Source organism: Leucoraja erinacea, unplaced genomic scaffold, assembly GCF_028641065.1.
Source record: "Leucoraja erinacea ecotype New England unplaced genomic scaffold, Leri_hhj_1 Leri_240S, whole genome shotgun sequence".
NCBI classification, from domain to species: domain Eukaryota; kingdom Metazoa; phylum Chordata; class Chondrichthyes; order Rajiformes; family Rajidae; genus Leucoraja; species Leucoraja erinaceus.
Window position 1 is genome coordinate 10,001 of NW_026576141.1, and position 22,288 is coordinate 32,288.

At 54.4% G+C, this 22,288-nt stretch overlaps 2 protein-coding genes across 2 annotated transcripts in view; both read right to left on the reverse strand.

The window, feature by feature from the left end:
- The window catches only part of LOC129716458 (complement C1s subcomponent-like), a gene marked incomplete at its 5' end in the record, with an annotated part of 5,869 nt that extends 5,394 nt beyond the window's left edge, over positions 1-475 (reverse strand). Inside the window, 2 exons of the mRNA XM_055666327.1 lie at positions 140-167; positions 428-475. Coding sequence (XP_055522302.1) covers positions 140-167; positions 428-475 — 76 coding nt within the window. The remainder of the gene's footprint in view (positions 1-139; positions 168-427) is intronic.
- Positions 476-3,630: 3,155 nt separating this feature from the next.
- On the reverse strand, positions 3,631-13,264 carry LOC129716463 (calcium-dependent serine proteinase-like). The gene is given in 10 exon segments (XM_055666331.1): positions 3,631-5,158; positions 5,161-5,513; positions 6,291-6,404; positions 7,667-7,756; positions 8,281-8,359; positions 8,939-9,060; positions 9,459-9,581; positions 10,470-10,644; positions 11,310-11,526; positions 13,217-13,264. Coding segments are annotated over 10 exon segments (1,674 nt in total). The 5' UTR covers positions 13,222-13,264; the 3' UTR covers positions 3,631-4,762.
- Between the last annotated feature and the right edge of the window lie 9,024 nt (positions 13,265-22,288).

Below are 22,288 nucleotides of genomic sequence, written 5' to 3' on the forward strand. Positions count from 1 at the left end.
TGAACATTTTCGATTGCAACAGCCTAGTAAAAATCAAAGATCCTAGATTTTAAACCCGCCCCCTCTAAACAGCGTCAAAATCGCGCACACGGGGTGGGGCAGATACTCAGACACGATTCAGGTAGGTTTTGTAACATACCCAACACATGGACACCTAGACTCTCCCACTAGTGGAAACGTCGTCTCCACATCCACTCTATACAGGCCTTTCACTATTCTGTACATTTCAATGAGGGGGGGGGGGGGGGGAGGGGTGAGGGGGGGGGGGGGGGTAAGGGGGGAGGGTGAGTGAGGGGGGGAGTGAGTGAGGGGGGGTGAGGGGGGGGGGGGGGGGTGACTGAGATGGGGGGGAGTGAGTGAGGGGGGAGTGTGAGGGGGGGGGGGGTGAGTGAGGGGGAGGGGGGGGGGTGACTGAGATGGGGGGGGGAGTGAGTGAGGGGGGGAGTGAGTGAGGAGGGGGGGTGAGTGAGGGGGGGGGTGAGTGAGGGGGGGGAGTGAGGGGGGGGTGAGTGAGGGGGGGGGTGAGTGAGGTGGGGGGGGAGTGAGGAGGGAGGGGGGGGAGTGGGAGTGGGGGGGGAGTGGGTGGGGGGGGGGGTGAGTAGGGGGGGAGTGAGTGAGGGGGGGGTGAGTGAGGGGGGAGTGGGTGAGGGGGGGGAGTGAGTGGGGGGGGGGTGGGGAGTGAGTGAGGGGGGTAGTGAGTGAGGGGGGTAGTTAGTGAGTGGGGGGAGGGGGTGAGTGAGGGGGGGGGGGAGTGAGTGGGGGGGGGGGGAGTGAGGGGGGGGGGAGTGAGTGAGGGGGGGGGGTTAGTGAGGGGGGGGAGTGAGGGGGGGTTAGGGGGGGAGTGAGGGGGGTGAGTGGGTGAGTGAGGGGGGGAGTGAGGGGGGGGGGTGAGGGGGGGAGGGGAGTGAGGGGGGTAGTTAGTGAGGGGGGGGGGGGGGGGGTGAGTGAGGGGGGGGGGGTGAGGGGAGGAGTGAGTGAGGGGGGGGTGAGGAGTGGGGGGGGGGGGGGAGTGAGGAGGGGGGAGTGAGGAGTGAGTGTGAGTGAGTGAGGGGGGGGTGGCTGAGTGAGGGGGGGGGTGAGTGGGGGGGGGGAGGAGGTGAGGGGAGGGGGGACGTGAGGGGGGGGGGTGAGAGGGGAGGGGGGGGGGGAGCGTGAAGGGGGGAGTGAGTGAGGGGGGGAGTGAGTGAGGGGGGGTAGTTAGTGAGGGGGGGGGTGAGGGGGGACCTACCCACGGCCTCGTAGAAGACGGAGATCCCTCTCCGACGGTGCGGATCGGCCGAGCGACAAACGGACCCGGAGAGAGACGGTGGATCGAGCGGCCACGGTCCGGCGGTGGAGACGGACAGCGGTGACGTTCCCGCAAAACCGACCCAGGTGTTCCCGGTCAGCGAACAGCTGGAGGGGAGAGAGAGAGAGGGAGGTGAGAGAGTGGGGGTGAGAGAGGTGGGGGGGTGAGAGAGGTGAGGGGTGGGGTGAGGGGTGAGGGGGACGAGGGGGGGAGTTAGGGTGGGGATGAGGGGGGGTGAGGAGGGGGGAAGGGGGGGGGTGAGGAGAGAGGGGGAGAGTTACCTCCACGTGGTTGAGACTACACGGTGCGGAGGGATCTTCCTCGAGGTGGCGGAGGGTGAGGCGGAGGGAGTGTCCGGGGGGCAGTGACAGCTCCCAGCCCAGCCCCTCCCCCGGCCGGTAGTTGGTCAGCTGGAGGTGACCGGTCAGTCCAAGGGGCTCCAGCCCCTGCGGCCCCTCCCCCTGGCACAGGATGGGCGCCAGCACCAGAGCCCTGGGGGGAGGGGAGAGGGTGAGTAAAGTCCGATTCCACGGATACCGGCCCTTCGGCCCATCAAGACCCTGGCGACCATCCCACACCTGTTAGAACCCCTCCCCCTTCACTCATTTGAGCTGTGATTAGGATTGTGTGTGTGTGTGTGTGTGTGTGTGTATGTGTGTGTGTGTGTGTGTGTGTGTGTGTGTGTGTGTGTGTGTGTGTGTGTGTGTGTGTGTGTGTGTGTGTGTGTGTGTGTGTGTGTGTGTGTGTGTGTGTGTGTGTGTGTGTGTGTGTGTGTGTGTGTGTGTGTGTGTGTGTGTGTGTGTGTGTGTGTGGGTGTATGTGTGTGTGTGTGTGTGTGGGTGTGTGTGTGTGTGTGTGTGTGTGTGTGTGGGGTGGGTGTGTGTGTGTGTGTGTGTGTGTGTGTGTGTGTGTGTGTGTGTGTGTGTGTGTGTGTGGTCATGTGTGTGTGTCTGCATGTATGACTAACATGTTGCTGTGTGTAATTTACATGCTAATAATCACACCCACTTCTACAAGCCTCTAATTACACACGTGTGATTGTACATGTGTGTACCTGAGTAACTCAGCGGGTCAGGCAGCACCTGTGGAGAACATGGATAGGTCGGGACTATTTCGCGAGTCTGTAGAATTTGTTTTGAGTATTTAGGACCATGGTGACGGAGCCGCTGAGTTACTCCAGCACTTGGTGTCCTGGTCATCGCCAGACCCTTGTGGTCACAGCCCCGAGTGGTGCGGTCAACTTGATTTACATTCACGATTAAACACCCTTCCCTGGAAATCTACCAGTGGTAATACTCACCAGATGACCGCTGGTCCCCCTCGCATGGTGAGTGGTAGATCACGGCCACTGTCCGGCACTGAGTGGACACTGGCTGCTGAGACCAGGAACACTGTCCGGTGTGGGGGTGGACACTGGCTGCTGAGACCAGGAACACTGTCCGGTGTGGGGGTGGACTCCTCGGGTCAGGCCTCGTTAATGTTCTACGAGGGCCGGTGACCCGGGCACTGACATTGTTTATTCAGTAAACACTCGATAATCAGCGGCTTTCGGGGAGAGGAGGGTCAGGCAGCGACGTTCGGCCCCTCTAGCCTATTACTAGAACACAGCACAGCACCGTGCAGGACGGGAAGAGGCCCTTCGGCCCCACCCCAACCCCCACCCCTGGCCCCCACCCCAGGCCCCCACCCCTGGCCACCCCCACCCCTGTGTAACCTTTGTCCTGTATCTGTTCTCTGTAGATGGCTTGACTGTAATCATATACAGTCATTTGTGTTGAGGCAGCGTGAGATATAGATGGAGTCAATGGAAGGGAGGTTGGTTTGTGATGGTCTGGGCTGCAAGTGTCCACAATTCTCTGCAATGTCTCGCGGTCATAGATGGAGTTTTTCCCAAACCGAGCTGTGACCCATCCGGATAAAATGCTTTCTGCGGCGCATCTGTAGAAGTTGGTGAGCAATGGGGAACATCCCGGAGTTCCTAAACCTTCTAAGGAAGTAGAGGCGTCGGTGTGATTTCTTGGTCTCTCAACATTAGGAAAAATCAAACTGACCACTTGAACTATAACCATATAACCATATAACAATTACAGCACGGAAACAGGCCACTCGGCCCTTCTAGTCCGTGCCGAACACGTATTCTCCCCTAGTCCCATCTACCTGCACTCAGACCATAACCCTCCATTCCTTTCCCGTCCACATAACTATCCAATTTATTTTTAAATTATAAAATCGAACCTGCCTCCACCACCTCCAGTGGAAGCTCATTCCACACAGCCACCACTCTCTGAGTAAAGAAGTTCCCCCTGTACAATGGAAGATTTACAGAAACATTGTTTTTGAAAACAAGAATCCTTCTGGACAACAGTCTCTACATTTATTGAACAAAGCTGTTTAATGTGGCAGAATTACAAAGATTATTGGTGCATGCGTTTAAAGTCTAGTTTCCTTTCCACAATGTGGATAAAATTATGTGTGACATTGATGGGGGAGATAGTGAGAACCTTTTTCCCAGGGTGGACACTGTGCTGTACTGTTCCATTGGGCCATTAAAACATTGACCCATCATTGACCAATCGACCCGTTGACCCATTGAACCCATTGTCATGGTACACCAGTCAATCATTGAAGGTAGGCATGCAGCAGGCAGTGAAGAAAGCGAATAGTATGTTAGCATTCATAGCTAAAGGATTTGAGTATAGGAGCAGGGAGGTTCTACTGCAGTTGTACAGGGTCTTGGTGAGACCACACCTGGAGTATTGCGTACAGTTTTGGTCTCCAAATCTGAGGAAAGACATTCTTGCCACAGAGGGAGTACAGAGACGGTTCACCAGACTGATTCCTGGGATGTCAGGACTTTCACATGGAGAAAAGCCTGGATAGACTCGGCTTGATGTAGGAAGATTGTTCCCGATGTTGGGGAAGTCCAGAACAAGGGGTCACAGTTTAAGGATAAGAGGGAAATCTTTTAGGACCGAGATGGGAAAATCATTTTTCACACAGAGAGTGGTGAATCTATGGAATTATCTGCCACAGAAGGTAGTTGAGGCCACACAGTTCATTGGCTATATTTAAGAGGGTGTTAGATGTGGCCCTTGTGGCTAAAGGGATCAGGGGGTATGGAGAGAAGGCAGGTACAGGATACTGAGTTGGATGATCAGCCATGATCATGTTGAATGGCGAATGGTGCAGGCTCGAAGGGCCGAATGGCCTCTACTCCTGCACCTATTGTCTATGTTTCTATGTTTCTAACCCATTGACCCGTTGACCCATTGACCCATTGACCCATTGACCCGTTGACCCAGTGACCCGTTGACCCAGTGACCCGTTGACCCATTGACCCGTTGACCCGTTGACCCAGTGACCCGTTGACCCAGTGACCCATTGACCCAGTGACCCGTTGACCCATTGACCAGTTGACCCGTTGACCCATTGGGTGGGGGCCGGGCATGGAAAGCAGGTGCTGCCTCTATGACTCTAGTTGTTGTCCATGACGTCTTGCATCCAGTCCAGGTAATTATTCACCTTGGTGTAGAAACCGACGGTGCCGCAGCCGACCCCCCACGACACGATGCCTCCGACAAAGAAGCGCCGCTGGCGGGGTTTGGCGGAGGGGAAGACCATGGCTCCACCACTGTCGCCCTGACACGAGTCTGGTCCACCGTCGCCACCGCCCGCACACAACATGTTGGCGGTGATGTGGACAAGTTGCCCGGCCAACAGGCGCCGGCACTCGGCCAGTTCACGCAGGGGGATGCGAGCGTACATGAGACTTGAGGACAGTGTGTTGTTCTCTGTTATACCCCAGCCCGACACCAGCCCCAACTTGCTGGCCACCAGCTCCCGCCGCGAGTCTGGCCCGGGTAGACACACACGGGAGACACAAGGGGACCCATGGTGACCGCGGGCTCTACCTGGACCAGGGCGATATCATTGTCATAGCTGTGTACCGGACCGTGGCCGTAGCCCGGGTGCACGAAGACTCGGCGTGGCCGGAGCCGGATGCCCTTGTCCATCTCCCAGAGGTCGGTCAGTCCGGCGACCAGCTGCAGTTTCCCGGCCCCAGACACCACATGAGCCGCCGTCAGCACCCAGCGATCTCCCACCAGCGCCCCAGCGCCGCGCCGTCCCTGGAATAGAACCTGCCACGGAAAATTCCCCACAGCCGCGGCTCGGCCTCTTAACACCCGCTCCTGAGAGGGGGGTGGGTGGCTTGGGTAACCGCACACTGTGGGGGGGGGGGGGGGGGGGGGGGGGGGGGGGGGGGGGGGGGGGGGGGAGAGGAGGGGGGGGGGGGGAGAGGGGGGGGAGAGTGGAGGGAGAGAGGGAGAGGAGGGAAGAGGGGGAGAGAGAGGGGGGAGGGGGAGAGAGGGGGGGGGGGGGGGGGGGAAGAGGGGGGGGGGAGAGAGGGGGGGGAGGGAGGAGAGAGGTGGGCAGAGAGGGAGAGAGAGGGGGGGGAGAGGAGGGGGGGAGAGGAGAGGGGGAGGGGGAGGGGGAGAGAGATTGGGGAGGGGGATGGGGAGAGAGAGGTGGGGGGGGGAGAGAGGGAGAGAGGAGGGGGGGGTAGATGGAGAGGGGGGAGGGAGGGGGGGTAGAGAGGGGCAGAGAGACGGGGAGATAGTGTCAGACGCATGGCTTGTACCCAACCAGACACACACACATGTACACGCGAGAGGGCACACAGAGAGGTCCAGCGGGGGGGGGGGGGGTGGGGAAATCAGATCCGACACACACTGGGGACAATTTACAGAAGACAATTAACCATCAAACCTGCACGTCTTTGGAGTGTCGGAGAAAACCGGAGCACCCGGAGAAAACCCACGCGGGTCACAGGGAGAACGTGCAAACTCCACACAGACAGCACCCGTGGTCAGGATCTGGCGCTGTGAGGCAGCAACTCTACCCGCTGCGCCATGATTGGTGAGTGTAGGTGGGTGATTGCTGGGCGGCAGGGACGCGATGGGCCGAAGGGCCTGTGTAGATACGCCGTGCACCGATCTGGTACCTGGAGCGCAGCGTGGAACGACCGGGCCACTCTCGCCGTTCTCCCACGTCCCGGCCTCTGTACAGCTGAAGTTCCCTGTGGACAAGTGGACAAACCAGTCAAGATGTGTACACACTGATCAGCGTTTGTCTCTACTCGCTGGAGTTTAGAGGGATGAGGGGGAGGATTAAATACACAGTATGGTGTATGGGTCGGGCTGTCAGGTAAGGTAGATGAAGCAGGGGCATTTAGACAGGTGCATGGATGGGACAGGTGTAGGTGGATATGGGGCCAATCGCGGGCAGGTGGGACTAGAGTAGATGGGGTATGTTGGTCGGTGTGGGCAAGTTGGGCCGAAGGGCCTGTTTCCACACTGTATGACCCTGTGACTTGTTTAACAACTTCACACTTGCAATTATTCTTTAGCCAGAGGGTGGGGAATCTGTGGAATTCTTTGCCACACAGACGGCTGTGGAGGCCACAAGTCAGTGGATATATTTAAGGCAGAGATAGATAGATTCTTGATTAGTGCGGGTGTCAGGGGTTATGGGGAGAAGGCAGGAGAATGGGGTTAGGAGGGAGAGATAGATCAGCCACGATTGAATGGCGGGATAGACTCGATGGGCTGAAAGGCCTCATTCTACTTCTATCCCTTATGACGTTATGGAGGGGGAGGGGGGAGAGGGGGGAGCGGGGAGGGCGGGGGCGGGGAGAGAGGGAGAGGGGGAGGGGAGGGGAGAGGGGGAGCGGGGGGGAGGGGAGAGTGGGGGGGGGGGAGGGAGCGGGGTGAGGGAGGAGGGAGCGGGGAGAGAGGGGAACGGGGGGAGAGGGAGGGGAGGCGGGGAGAGGGAGGGCGATAGGAGCGGGGGAGAGGGGAGAGGGGAGCGGGGAGAGGGGGAGGGGAGGGAGGGCGGGGGGGGGGAGAGGGGAGCGGGGGAGGAGGGGGGAAAAAGGGGAGAGGGAGAGCGGAGGGAGAGGGAGGGGGAGGGGGAGGGGGAGGGGAGGGAGAAGGGAGCGAAGAGGGGAAGGGGGAGAGGGGGGGCGGGAGCGGGGAGAGGGGGAGTAGGGAGAGGGGGAGTGGGGAGAGGGGGAGGACCTCATAGGGGGGGAGTGGGGAGAGAGGGGGAGCGGGGAAGCGGGGAGAGGGGACCCGGGAGGGGGAGGGCGGGAGAGGGGGAATGGGGAGAGGGGAGGTGGAGGAGCGGGGAGAGCGGGTTCCCCCAGTAGGAAGTGGGGAGTGGGGAGAGGGGGAAGTGGGGAGAGGGGTGCGGGGAGAGGGGGAGAGGGGGGAGGGAGTGGGGAGCGGGGAGCGGGGAGGGCGGGGAGTGGGGTAACGGAGGACAATACTCACGTGTGGTTCCCTGGTCCATTTGATAGTAGGGTTGGTTTTCAGGTACTGTACACGGAGGGGTATGTTGTGTTCCCACCGCCGGTCAGGAAGACGAAGCGACCGTTGTCTATGTTGAGCGGTGCTCCACACTCCACGGCTGGGGCGGTGAAGACACAGGATCAACATTAGTACCAGCCCCGTGTAGTCACACCTTGCCCACACCAGGGGGACCTCATATAGCGGCAGAATGAGGACTTGCACGTTCTCCCCGTGGACCCGCGGGGGTTTTCTCCGGGTGCTCCGGTTTCCTCCCACACTCCAACACGTGCAGGTTTGTAGGTCAATTCGCTGTGGTGTAAGTGTTAATTGTCCCCAGTGTGTGTCGGTAGTGTTAGTGTGCGGGGGTCGCTGGCCGGCACGGATTCGGTGGGCCGAAGGGCCTGTTTCCGTTCAGTATCTCTAAACTAAACTGAAGTAAACGAGTGTTTGGTTCATGCCAAGACCCAGTGACGCCTGATCCACAGGGACTCACACACATGACTAACTAGACCGACACAGGGATCTGGCGGCAACTGACCGGCCCCCCCCCCCCCCCCCCCGCGGCGACACTTTCACCGCCATTCCCAGCTCCAACACACAACTCTCAGTCTCATCGTCACTGTGTAACCGCGGTCAACTTACGGCGACACCTGTGTCTGGATTCCGACCACGTCCCATCCTGCTGACATTCAATGATGTAGTGTAGAATGGTCTTGTAGCCCTGAGAGAGAACATACAACATACAATGTACAACATACAACATGCAATGTGGAACATAGAACATACAATATACAGCATAGAACGTACAATATACAATGTAGAACATACAGTGTAGAACATATAACATACAATATACAACATACAATGTAGAACATGCAATGTGGAACATACAACACACAACATAGAACGTACACCATACAACATACAATGTAGAACATACAACATGCAATGTGGAACATAGAACATACAATATACAACATAGAACGTACACCATACAACATACAATGTACAACATACGACACCTCCACAGATGCTGCCTGACCCGCTGAGTTACTCCAGCCCTCTGTGTCTAACTGTTTAACGCAGGAACGGGCCCTTCATGGAGTTAGACTGCTCATAGTCAGGCCGTTCGTCCCATCATGTCCATGCCTCCAGTGTGTACACCAGCCCGTACTAGCCCTATTTACATGCATTTGGTCTGGAACTGTTGGTGGTGTGTGTGGTCTAGATGTTCCACAAACACTGGCAGAGTCTCTCCCTCCCCTCCCCAGGATGTGGGTAGACATGGCCCGACTCTCACCTCCACGATCTCGTAGCCGGGATTACAGGTCACCTTTGCCCGGTCATTCACACGGAACTTCGGCCAGTACGGGATGACGGCGCTGTGGGCCGGGACACGTCTGGGGCACATCACACCTGATCCTGCGTGTGGAGAGGACACGGGTTACAAGGGGAGACCACGGTTGTAGCAAGGAACTGCAGATGCTGCTTTGTACCGAATAAAGACACGATCAAGGAATAGTCCGAGGGTCTCCAATGAGGTGGATGGGAGGTCAGGACCGCTCTCTAGTTGGTGAGAGGACGGTTCAGTTGCCTGATAACAGCCGGGAAGAATCTGTACCTGAATCTGGAGGTGTGTGTGTGTGTGTTTTCACACTTCTGTACCTCTTGCCCGATGGGAGAGGGGGGGTGAGTACAAGACGTTGGTGAGGCCACATTTAGATTATTGTGTTCAGTTCTGGGCACCGTGTTATAGGAAAGATGTTGTCAGATATTGAAAGGATTCAGAACTGGACTCAAGGCCTTTGGTCAATACTTACGTTTGCATGTTCGTCCATCGCCTCGCAGCTCCCACCCAATGGGGCAGTAGCAGAGATGTCCACCTATCGTGTTCCCACAGTAGTGACTGCAGCCGTGGGGGGCAGTCTCACATTCATTCACATCTGGCGGATGGGGGGGTGGAGGGGGGGGGGGGGGGAGGGGGAGAGGGGGGGGGGGGGGGGGGGGGAGGGGGGGGGGGGGAGAGGGAGGAGGAGAGGGAGACGTGGAAGGGACGGGGAGGAGAGGGAGAGGAAGGGGAAGGGGGAGGGGAGAGAGTGGACATGGTTGTTAATAAATAAATATGTGACAGGAGCAGAATTAGGCCATTCGGCCCATCAAGTCTACACTACCATTTAATCAAGGCTGATCTATCTCTCCCTCCTAACCCCATTCTCCTGCCTTCTCCCCATAACTCCTGACACCCGCACCAATTAAGAATCTATCTATCTCTTCCTTAAAAATATCCATCATTTAGCCTCCACAGCCTTAGTCAGAGTCGTAGAGTGGCACAGCGTGGAGTCCGGCCCTTCGGCCCGACTTGTCCACACCGGCCAACATGTCCCAGCTACACCAGTCCCACCTGCCGGCGTTTGGTCCATATTCCTCCAAACCTGTCCTATCCATGTACCTGTCTAATGTTTCTTAACCGTTGGGGATAATCCCAGCCTCAACTACCTCCTCCGGCAGCTCGTTCCATACACCCACCACCCTCTGTGTGGAAAAGTTACCCCTCAGATTCCTATTAAATCTTTTGCCCTTCTCCTTGAACCTGTGTCCTCTGGTCCTCGATTCCCCTACTCTGGGCAAGAGACTCTGTGCATCTACCCGATCTATATACACCTCTCTTAGATCACCCCTCATCCTCCAGGAAATATAGTCTCATTCACAGATGCTGCCTGGCCCGCTCAGTTACTCCAGGCACTCCGTGTCTTCTTGTTGTATACTGGTATCTGCAGTTCCTTGTATCCGACGCTAAATTCGAGTTGAACTTTGTAAAATGTGAAACATACCCACTCTTGAGTAGAGGGCCAGGAAACCGGTGAAGGGTCTGAGTCCGGACGTGTTGGCTCGGAACAGGACGGCCATAGAGTTGGTGGCGGAATAATACTCGTGGAGTCCGGGATCGTCCTCACTTCCATCCCTCCTCCCACACAGTCTCGCCAACTCACTCCCCTCCGACACGACCTGCCCAGAAACGGGAATGTTGTCCGTGAGAAAGGGGAGGAGAGGGTCCCGACCCAAAACGTCACCTATCCATGTTCTCCACAGATGCTGCCTGACCCGCTGAGTTACTCCAGCACTCTGTGAAACGTCACCTATCCATGTTCTCCACAGATGCTGCCTGACCCACTGAGTTACTCCAGCACTCTGTCAAACGTCATGTTCTCCAGAGATACTTGCTATCAATGTAAATTGTCCCTAGTGTGTGTAGGATAGTGTTAGCGTGCGGAGATTTGTTATATTTAAGAGGGAGTTAGATGTGGCCCTTGTGGCTAAAGGGGATCAGGGGGTATGGAGAGAAGGCAGGTACAGGATACCGAGTTGGATGATCAGCCATGATCATATTGAATGGCGAATGGTGCAGGCTCGAAGGGCCGAATGGCCTCTACTCTTGCACCTATTTTATATGTTTCTATGAGATTGCTGGTCGGCACGGACTCGGTGGGCCGAAGGGCCTCTATCCGCGCTGAATCTTAAAAGTAAAGCTGGAGGCTGGATAAACTCAGCGGGTGAGGCAGCATCTATGGAGCGAAGGAAATAGGCAACGTCTCGGGCCGAAACCCTTCTTCAGACTGACCACGCCGACTGGAGGCCGGAGTGGGCGTGAGGGTCTGACTGGTCACTTTTACCTGGACGTAGCTTGACCAGCACCCGTCTGAAGACTCGATATCCATGTAGGGGATGTAGACTTTGATGGTGTAACCGTGTGGGGCGGAGATGAGCCAATCATGGCTGGTGATTCGCGGATAAGGCAGGGGGTGTTTGGGCGACGTGAATTCGCCGAAGGGTTGGTTGAGCCGGGCGGCGAGAGAGGCAGCGAGCAGAGAGCAGAGGACGGCGGTAACCCTGTGGCAAACCAACACAGAACACAGAGCCACTTTAGTTCAGAGATACCGCGCGGAAACAGGCCCTTCGGCCCACCAAGTCTGGCCTGACCAACGATCACTATCCTGCTCACACTAATGCCAATTAACCTGCGTCTTTGGAGTGTTGGAGGAACCCGGTGCCCCCGGACAAAACCCACGCGGTCACCGGGAGAAGGTAGAAACTCCGTACAGACAGCACCTGTAGTCAGGGTCGAACCTGGATCTCTGGCGCTGTGAGACAGCAGCTCTACCCGCTGCACCACCGTGACGCCCTGGTCGCCCCCATCACAGGATGTGGAGGCTTTAGACACGGTGCAGGGGAGGTTTACCAGAATGCTGCCTGGATTACAGGGAGACAGAGGGTGGACAAACTTGGATTGTTTTCTCTGGAACGTCACGGGTTGAGGGGAGACCTGATGGGTGTATATAAAATTATCAGAGGCACAATTAGAGTGGCCAGCCCAGGTGGAAATGCCCATCATGAGTTGCTTCCCACACAGAGGGCGGTGGGTGTATGGAACTGGCTGCCGCAGTCTAGGACCAGAGGTCACAGTCTCAGAATTAGACGATGTTCTTTTAGGAAGGAGATGAGACATTTATTTAGTCAGAGGGCGGTGAATCTGTGGAATTCTTCGCCATAGAAGACCGTGGAGGCCACAAGTCAGTGGATATATTTAAGGCAGAGATAGATAGATTCTTGATCAGTGCGGGTGTCAGGGGTTATGGGGAGAAGGCAGGAGAATGGGGTTAGGAGGGAGAGATAGATCAGCCGTGATTGAATGGTGGAGTAGACTTGACTCTGCTCCTATGACTTATGAACACGACCATGAGAATTTGTAGCAGTCTGGTTGTACGTGTGTGTGTGTGTGAGTGAGTGTGTCACAGTCTGTGTGTGTGTGTGAGTGTGTCACAGTCTGTGTGTGTGTGAGTGTGTCACAGTCTGAGTGTGTGTGTGTCACAGTCTGTGTGTGTGTGTGAGTGTGTCACAGTCTGTGTGTGTGTGTGAGTGTGTCACAGTCTGTGTGTGTGTGTGAGTGTGTCACAGTCTGTGTGTGTGAGTGTGTCACAGTCTGTGTGTGTGTGTGAGTGTGTCACAGTCTGTGTGTGAGTGTGTCACAGTCTGACTGTACGTGTACGTGTGTGTGTGAGTGTGTCACAGTCTGTGTGTGTATGTGTGTAGCGTCTGTGTGTGTGTGTGTGTGTGAGTGTGTGTGTGTGTGTGTGTGTCTGTGTGTGGGTGTGTGTGTGTGAGTGTGTCACAGTCTGTGTGTGTGAGTGTGCCACAGTCTGCTCGTCACACACACACACAGTTCGCGGAGAGTTCGCGGATCTCGCGTTGACGGTAAACGAAGCAACTAACAGCTCCACAAAATCAGCCTCTTTGCTGATCACATCACATCACATCACAGCAAGAACTGTTACCTCCTGATACAGATTTAGAATCATAGTCACAGTGTGGGAACAGGCCCTTCGGCCCAACTTGCCCACAGCGGCCAACATCTCACTAAGACCCCCCCTCATCCTCCTTCGCTCCATGGATTAGAGACCCAGCCTACACCTACTCAACCCCTCCCTGCAGCTCACACCCTCTAGTCCTGGCAACATCCTCGGCTAATTACCTGATAAAGAGGTTTAAAACTTTGTGGAAGAGAGGTTTGGCTCTGACTTACCGCATGTCTGCTGCGTATCAGTCCGGCCCAGTGCTGCTCAGGTCCACCTCCCCTTCCCCCCCCCCCCCGGACACATGTTTACACCCCGACCCCACACTGACCCAGCGGCCGGAGGGACGACGCTCTACCCACCGGTCAATTATCACGGACTTTGCTCCCTATTCTGGATCATAGAAACATGGAAACATAGACACAGAGCAACATAAAAACAGAGAACACAGATGCAGGTGGAGGCCATTCAGCCCTTCTAGCCAGCACCGCCATTCAATACGATCATGGCTGATCATCCAGAATCTGTACCCCGTTCCTGCCTTCTCTTGATTCCATTTACCCTAAGAGCTAAATCTATCTCTCTCTTGAAAACATCCACACACAAATACGCCATGTGTTTTATTGACCGAGATTAAAGGGTACAGCAAGGTAACAGGCCCTTCGGCCCACCGAGTCCATGCTGACCAGCGATCACCCGTTCACACTAGTTATGTTATCCCACTTTGTCATCTATTCGAGTTTAGTGGTCAGTACGGGGGTCAGACGTTATAGGGGGAAGGCAGGAGAATTGGGTTAGGGGGGAGAGATAGATTAGCCACGATTGAATGGACTCGATGGGTCGAATGGCCTAATTCTGCTCCTATCACTTATGATCTTCTGAAAACGTCACCTATCCATGTTCTCCACAGATGCTGCCTGACCCGCTGAGTTACTCCAGCACTCTGTGAAACGTCACCTATCCGTGTTCTGCCTGACCCGCTGAGTTACTCCAGCACTCTGTGAAACGTCACCTATCCATGTTCTCCACAGATGCTGCCTGACCCGCTGAGTTACTCCAGCACTCTGTGTCTTTAAGTGATAGGTGGATACAGGTGAGAGAGGCTTGATTGACAGATTTGGTGGACAAGGCCAGAGTTAAGAAGAAAAATAACAATTTTTATTGATGATATTTACAGCATTTTTGGGTGAAAGTACAATTGTTGGGATACATTGAAAAATAGGTGCAGGAGTAGAGGCCATTCGGCCCTTCGAGGCTGCACCGCCATTCAATATGATCATTGCTGATACAACCCCAGCCACGACCGCGCTGCCAACATGAAACACAAGGTTCCTCTTCACAGATGTTGGTGTCCAGACATATCGCAGAGCCGTACAGCACGGGCACCGGCCCTTCGGCCCGACTAAGATGCCCCATCTACTAGATGTTCATATGCTAGTCCCGTTTATAGAACCGCACAGGAACAGGCCCTTCGGCCCACAGTGTCTGTGCCGAGACCAACTGTTACCTGCCTGTACATAACCAGCCAGTACTCGTGGGGCCTGAGCTACAGGGGGGGGGGGGGGGGTTGAGGCAGGCTCGGATCTTATTCCATGGAGCACAGGAGGCTGAGGGACGATCAGATAGAGGAGGGGAATAGATAGGATAAACACACAATCTTTAGCCCAGAGTCGGGGAATCAAAAACCAGAAAACACAGGTTTAAGGTGAGGGGGGGAATTTAATAGGAGACTCTTTCACTGAGATGGTTGTGGGTGTATGGAACATGCTGATGGAGCAGGTAGTGAAGGCAGGTAGGTTCACATTTATATTTGGACAGGAACATGGATAGGACAGGTTTAGATTCCTGGGATGTCAGGACTGTCTTATGAAGAAAGACTGGATAGACTGGGTTTATACTCTCTAGAATTTAGAAGATTGAGAGGGGATCTTATAGAAACTTACAAAATTCTTAAGGGGTTGGACAGGCTAGATGCAGGAAGATTGTTCCCGATGTTAGGGAAGTCCAGGACAAGGGGTCACAGCTTAAGGATAAAGGGGAAATCCTTTAAAACCGAGATGAGAATAACTTTTTTCACGCAGAGAGTGGTGAATCTCTGGAACTCTCTGCCACAGAGGGTAGTTGAGGCCAGTTCATTGGCTATATTTAAGAGGGAGTTAGATGTGGCCCTTGTGGCTAAGGGGATCAGGGGGTATGGAGAGAAGGCAGGTACGGGATACTGAGTTGGATGATCAGCCATGATCATATTGAATGGCGGTGCAGGCTCGAAGGGCCGAATGGCCTCTACTGCACCTAATTTCTATGTTTCTATGTTTCTAGAGGGATGTGGACCAAACGCATGCAGGTGGGGCCAGTGCAGATGGGTCGGTGTGGACAGGTTGGGCCGAAGGGCCTTGTTCCGTGTTGGGTGACTCTGTTGGCAGATGAGGGCGTGGACGACAAACACTGACATTGTGGCCTCATCTACCTGGGAGAAACCCAGTGCAGAGATGGTCACCGCTTGCAGAGACCGTTCCCTCCACAGGGCGGCTGCGACTCTCACGGTAAACTAACTCTCTGGTGGAGAACGCTGGTCAGAGCGGGAGCCCGTTCCATGGCAGTAACAGCAGCAGCAACAGCAACGCGGCGATCCAGGCCACGGGGAGTCGAGGACTTCGGCAACTTCCGGCTGTAAAACAAATGGACGCATTGTGAATAAGGAGCGATGGACAGAGTCACCCTATCCATGTTCTCCACAGATGCTGCCTGACCCACTGAGTTACTCCAACACTCTGTGAAACATCACCTATCCATGTTCTCCACAGATGCTGCCTGACCCGCTGAGTTACTCCAGCACTCTGTGAAACGTCACCTATCCATGTTCTCCACAGATGCTGCCTGACCCGCTGAGTTACTCCAGCACTCTGTGACATATTTACTCAGGAGACACGCAGCCCTTCCCAGTCCCACCCCAAACTCCAGAGAAGATTTAGATGATGTTGCCGGGACTAGAGGGTGTGAGCTATAGGGAGAGGTTGAGCAGGCTGGGACTCTATTCCGTGGAGAGCAGGAGGATGAGGGGTGATCTTATAGAGGTGTATAAAATAATGAGAGGAATAGATAGGGTAGATGCACAGAGTCTCTTGCCCAGAGTAGAGGAATCGAGGACCAGAGGACAGGGGTTCAAGGTGAAGGGGAAAATATTTAATAGGAATCCGAGGGGTAACTTTTCCACACAGAGGGTGGTGGGTGTATGGAACGAGCTGCCAGAGGAGGTAGTTGAGGCTGGGGCTATCACAACTTTTAAGAAACTTAAGAAGCAAACGCGGGCAGGGGGACTAGTGTAGCTGGAACATGAGGCCAGTGTGGGCAAGATGGGCCGAAGGGCCTGTTTCCACACTGTATCACTCTGTGACTAGTGTAGCTGGGATATGTTGGGTGGTGTGGGCAAGATGGGCCGAAGGGCCTGTTTCCACACTGTGTCTCTCTGTGACTAGTGTAGCTGGGATATGTTGGGTGGTGTGGGCAAGTTGGGCCGAAGGGCCTGTTTCCACACTGTATCACTCTGTGAATAGAATAGCTGGGGCATGAGGCCAGGGGGCCGGTGTGGGCAAGATGGGCCGAAGGGCCTGTTTCCACGCTACATCACTCTACCACTCTGTGTGGTCCTTACCCGAGTTCACATCCAGCGTTACTCTAGCACAGTATTCCGCGGGTCCATCAGCCCGCACGATACAGCTGTAGTTCCCGGAATCAGACACTCTCGGCCGGGTGATCCGCAGCTCAGCGTCCCCTGTGCGGTACCAGCCGGGATCCAGACGCACTCGGTCCGTGAGGTCCGGGTCCCAAACCTTCAACTCCCACGATCCATTCATGGACAACACCGGCCCCTTGGCCTCCACCTGCCACACCAGCAGCATGTCCGACAGTCCAATGTGGACAAAGGCACATGGTAGACGTATCTCCTCCTCACCTGCACGTACACGTACAGACAGCCCCGCACTCCTACACCTGACAGAGCCTGTGGGCAGAGGACAACCCAACTGTAGCAGTTAAACAGGGGCGCTGCCCCAGACAGGCAGCCAGCATCATCAGAGACCCTCACCACACTGACCCAATGTCCCCCCCACACACCTCCCCCCCACACTGACCCAATGTCCCCCCCACACCACACACTGACCCAATGACCCCCCACCCCCACACTGACCCAATGTCCCCCCCACACCACACTGACCCAATGTCCCCCCCCACACCACCCTGACCCAATGTCCCCTCCACACACACACTGACCCAATGTCCTCCCACAACACACACTGACCCCCCCTCCCCACACTGACCCACACCCCCCACCCCCACACCACACTGACCCAATGACCCCCCACCCCCACACCACACTGACCCAATGACCCTCACCACACTGACCCAATGTCCCCCCCACACACCACCCTGACCCAATGTCCCCTCCACACCCCCCCCCCCCCACACCACACTGACCCACACCCCCCTCACCACACTGACCCAATGTCCCCCCCTCCACACTGACCCACACCCCCCTCCCCACACTGACCCACACCCCCCTCCCCACTGACCCAATGACCCACACCACGGGTGAACGGGCTATCGATGGTCGGAGCGGACCTGGTGGGCTGAAGGGCCCATTTCCGTGCTGTACATTCGGACTAATCAATCAATCACTCACTCTTACCGGCATGTGCTCCATCTGACATCAGGCCAAGGCAGAGGAGTGAGAGGAACCAATGGGGAATCATCCTTCGTTGACCCTATCTTGGGAAAGAATTAATCATTTAGTGAAGGGTCTCGACCCGAAACATCACCTAATTCCTTCGCTCCATAGACGCTGCCTCACCCGCTGAGTTTCTCCAGCATTTTTGTCTACCAATCATTTAGTTTAGATTAGTTTGGTTTAGAGATACAGCGCGGGAACAGGCCCTTCAGCCCATCGAGTCCGCGCCGACCAGCGATCCCCGCACACTAGTTCTATGCTATCCCTTTCTCATCCACTCCCTACACACGAGGGACAATTTACAAAAGCCAATTAACTTACAAACCCGCACGTCTTTAGAACGTGGGTGGGAACTGGAGCACCCGGAGAAAACCCACAGGGTCTCAGGGAGAACGTGTAAACTCCACACAGACAGCACCCCTAGTCAGGATGGTAGGCAGGTCTCTGGCGCTGTGAGAGACAGGGCGATCGAGAAAGGGCAGAGCGGTCTCAGAAATGGTTGGTTGTGGATTGTGAGCAATTTTGGGCCCCATATCATATCTGAGTTATCTCATTGAAACGTACAGAATAGTGAAAGGCCTGGATAGAGTGGATGTGGGAATGATGCTTCCACTAGTGGGATAGTCTTGGAATATTCTCAAAATTAAAGGTCGTTCTTTTAGGAAGATCAACAGGAGTTTATTTCGCCAGAGGGCGGTGAATCTGTGGAATTCTTTGCCACAGACGGCTGTGGAGGCCACAAGTCAGTGGATATTTTTAAGGCAGAGATAGATAGATTCTTGATTAGTGCGGGTGTCAGGGGTTATGGGGAGAAGGCAGGAGAATGGGGTTAAGAGGGAGAGATACATCAGCCACGATTGAATGGCAGAGTGGACTTGATGGGCCGAATGGTCTAATTCTGTTTCTATTGCTTATGGCCTTATGAAAGTGGGGTAAACTAGTGTGAAGGGGTGATGGCTGGTCAGCGTGGACTCTGCCAGTCTCAGTGCTGCATCTTTCTCGGTCACATCTGATGTACTTACCTCGCATAAGTAGTGTGAGTCGAGAGAGTGGAGTGTCCGGACAGAGGCTCCGTCAGGGGAAGATAACAGCCCGGTCTATCAGTTGAGCTTTCGATGCAGCTTTGTACAAAGTCTTGTGAGTATAGACGGTTATCACGACACATCTATGAGGTCAGTTCCTCTGTGGTCAGGAAGTCCCACGCATCCTAGCAATGTATTGTGATTCCCTTTCCCAACCTCCCAATGTGTCATCTAATCCATTTGAGAAAGCCCAAGACATCAGGGTTGGAATCTTAGCCCCCCTCCTTCCCCCCCCCCCCCCCCCCCTCCCCCTTTCCCCACAACTCATCACTGTATCCCAAAGATAGACACATAAAGCTGGAGTAACTCCACGGGACAGGCAGCATCTCTAGAGAGAAGGAATGGGTGACGTTTCGGGTCGAGACCCTTCTGTCACTACTAGTGGATAGGGGAGAACCAGTGGATGTGGTGTATCTGGACTTTCAGAAGGCTTTCGACAAGGTCCCACATAAGAGATTAGTATACAAACTTAAAGCACAAGGCATTGGGGGTTCAGTATTGATGTGGATAGAGAACTGGTTGGCAGACAGGAAGCAAAGAGTAAACGGATCCTTTTCACAATGGCAGGTAGTGACTAGTGGGGTATCGCAAGGCTCAGTGCTGGGACCCCAGCTATTTACTATATATATTAATGATCTGGATGAGGGAATTGAAGGCAAAATCTCCAAGTTTGCGGATGACACGAAGCTGGGGGGCAGTGTAAGCTGTGAGGAGGATGCTAGGAGGCTGCAAGGTGACTTGGGTAGGCTGGGTGAGTGGGCAAATGCATGGCAGATGCAGTATAATGTGGATAAATGTGAGGTTATCCACTTTGGTGGCAAAAACAGGAAAGTAGACTATTACCTGAATGGTGGCCGATTAGGAAAAGGGGGAGATGCAGCGAGACCTGGGTGTCATGGTACACCAGTCATTGAAAGTAGGCATGCAGGTGCAACAGGCAATGAAGAAGGCGAATGGTATGTTAGCTTTCATAGCAAAAGGATTTGTGTATAGGAGCAGGGAGGTTCTACTGCAGCTGTACAGGGTCTTGGTGAGACCACACCTGGAGTATTACGTACAGTTTTGGTCTCCTAATCTGAGGAAGGACATTCTTGCCATAGAGGGAGTACAGAGAAGGTTCACCAGACTGATTCCAGGGATGTCAGGACTTTCATATGAAGAAAGACTGGATGGACTCGGCTTGTACTCGCTAGAATTTAGAAGATTGAGGGGGGATCTTATAGAAACCTATAAAATTCTTAAGGGGTTGGACAGGCTAGATGCAGGAAGATTGTTCCCGATGTTGGGGAAGTCCAGAACAAGGGGTCACAGTTTAAGGATAAAGGGGAAATCTTTTAGGACTGAGATGAGAAAAACATTTTTTTACACAGAGAGTGGTGAATCTGTGGAACTCTCTGCCACAGAATGTAGTTGAGGCCAGTTCATTTGGCTATATTTAAGAGAGAGTTAGATGTGGCCCTTGTGGTATCAGGGGGTATGGAGAGAAGGCAGGTACAGGATACTGAGTTGGATGATCAGCCATGATCATATTGAATGGTGGTGGAGGCTCAAAGCAGACTCCAGCACCTATTTTCTATGTTTCTATGTATCCCAGTCCAGGAGCCAATTCATAGCTTCCACATGAGCCCAGCGACCCCACCCTGGCCATGTAGATGTTGGGGCAAAACCAGAGCACACACACACTTTCACACGGATCACGTGCGAATTACACACGCACACACACTCACGCATACACACAGACTCACTCGTGTAGGCACGCAATCACACACACGCATATATTCACACACTGTGCTGGAGGAACTAAGCAGATCAGCACAGTGGCGCAGCGGGTAGAGCTGCTGTCTCACAGCGCCAGAGACCCGGGTTTCATCCTGCCTAAGGGTGCTGTCTGTACGGAGTTTGCACGCTCTCCTCGTGACCTGCGTGGGTTTTCTCAGGGTGCACAGGTTTCCTCCCACATCCCAAAGATGCCCAGGTTTGTAGGTAAATTGGCTTCTGTAAATTGCCCCCTCGTGTGTCGGGAGTGGGATAACTCAGAACTAGTGTGTGAATGGGTGAGTGATGGGCGGCCTGGACTCAAAGTCAAAGTCAAAGTAGCCTTTATTGTCATTTAGACCTTGCGGTCTGAACGAAATTTTGTTGCCTTGCAGTCCTACATATAGTAAAAATGACAAAACCACACAATAAACACAAATTAGCATCCACCACAGTGAGTTCACCAGGCACCTCCTCGCCGAGGGGGACGATCCAGGCTTCGGGTGTTGTGACCCAGCCGGGCGATGGTAAGTAATGTCAGTCCCGTGGTTGAATCCGAGCTCCGCAAATGGGCCGGTTCAACTCCGCGGCCCTCCAGTCCAGCGGACGCAGCTGTTGTTGCGGGAGCTCCGGAGAACAGGTCACCAACCTGTGACCTCCAGACAATGTCGTCCACTGGGCCCGCGGCCAGTCGCCGCTGCCGGAACGCCGCCCTAGCTCCCAGGTCGGGTGCCGCTGCCTGTTCCGCCCTGTATCTCTAAAAACTAAACTAAACTTAACAAAAAGGGGTCAGCCAGACGAGGAAAAACTTTTCCACCCACAGTTGTGAATGTGTGGAATTCTCTGCCACAGAAAGCAGTGGAGGCCGATTCACTGGATGTTTTCAAGAGAGAGTTAGATTTAGCTATTAGTGCTAACGGAATCAAAGGATATGGGGAGAAAGCAGGAACGTGGTACTGATTCTGGATGATCAGCCGTAATCATATTAAATGGCGGTGCTGGCATGTTTCTACGTTTAAACTGCAGATATTTAGTAACAAATAATAAATGTAGGAAGTTTGTGGAACATACCAGTGCATGATCATTGTAATGAGGAAGGATTCTCACCTCACGTGCCTCTTGTGTAACGCACAATGAGAAGAGAAACAAACCTTTATTGTTTTTTGTTTCACTTTGGCCTTGTCTCACGGTGTGCCAAGGCTAGACGTTGTCTAAATGTGAATGATTTGCCCCAACAGACCAACATCACGCTGCCCCTCAGACATGGACTGAATAGTGAAAGGCCTGGATCGAGTGGATGTGGAGAGGATGTTTCCACTAGTGGGAGAGTCTAGTACCAGAGAGCACAGTCTCAGAATTAAAATTGTACCTTCAGGAAGGAGACGAGGCGGGATTTCTTTAGTCAGAGGGTGGTGAATCTGCCAAGTCAATGGATATATTTAAAGCAGAGATAGATAGATTCTTGATTAATGCAGGTGTCAGGGGTTATGAGGAGAAGGCAGGAGAATGGGGTTAGGAGGGAGAGATAGATCAGCCATGATTGAATAGCAGAGTAGACTGTGGACGGCTCGATTGTAATCATGTATAGTCTTGCCGCTGACTGGATAGCATGCAACAAAAAAGCTTTTCACTGTTCGACAATAATAAACTGAACTGATCTGAAGAAGGGCCTCGACCCATTCCTTCTCTCCAGAGATGCTGCCTGTCTGGGAGGGATCTTACAGAAACATATAAAATTGTAA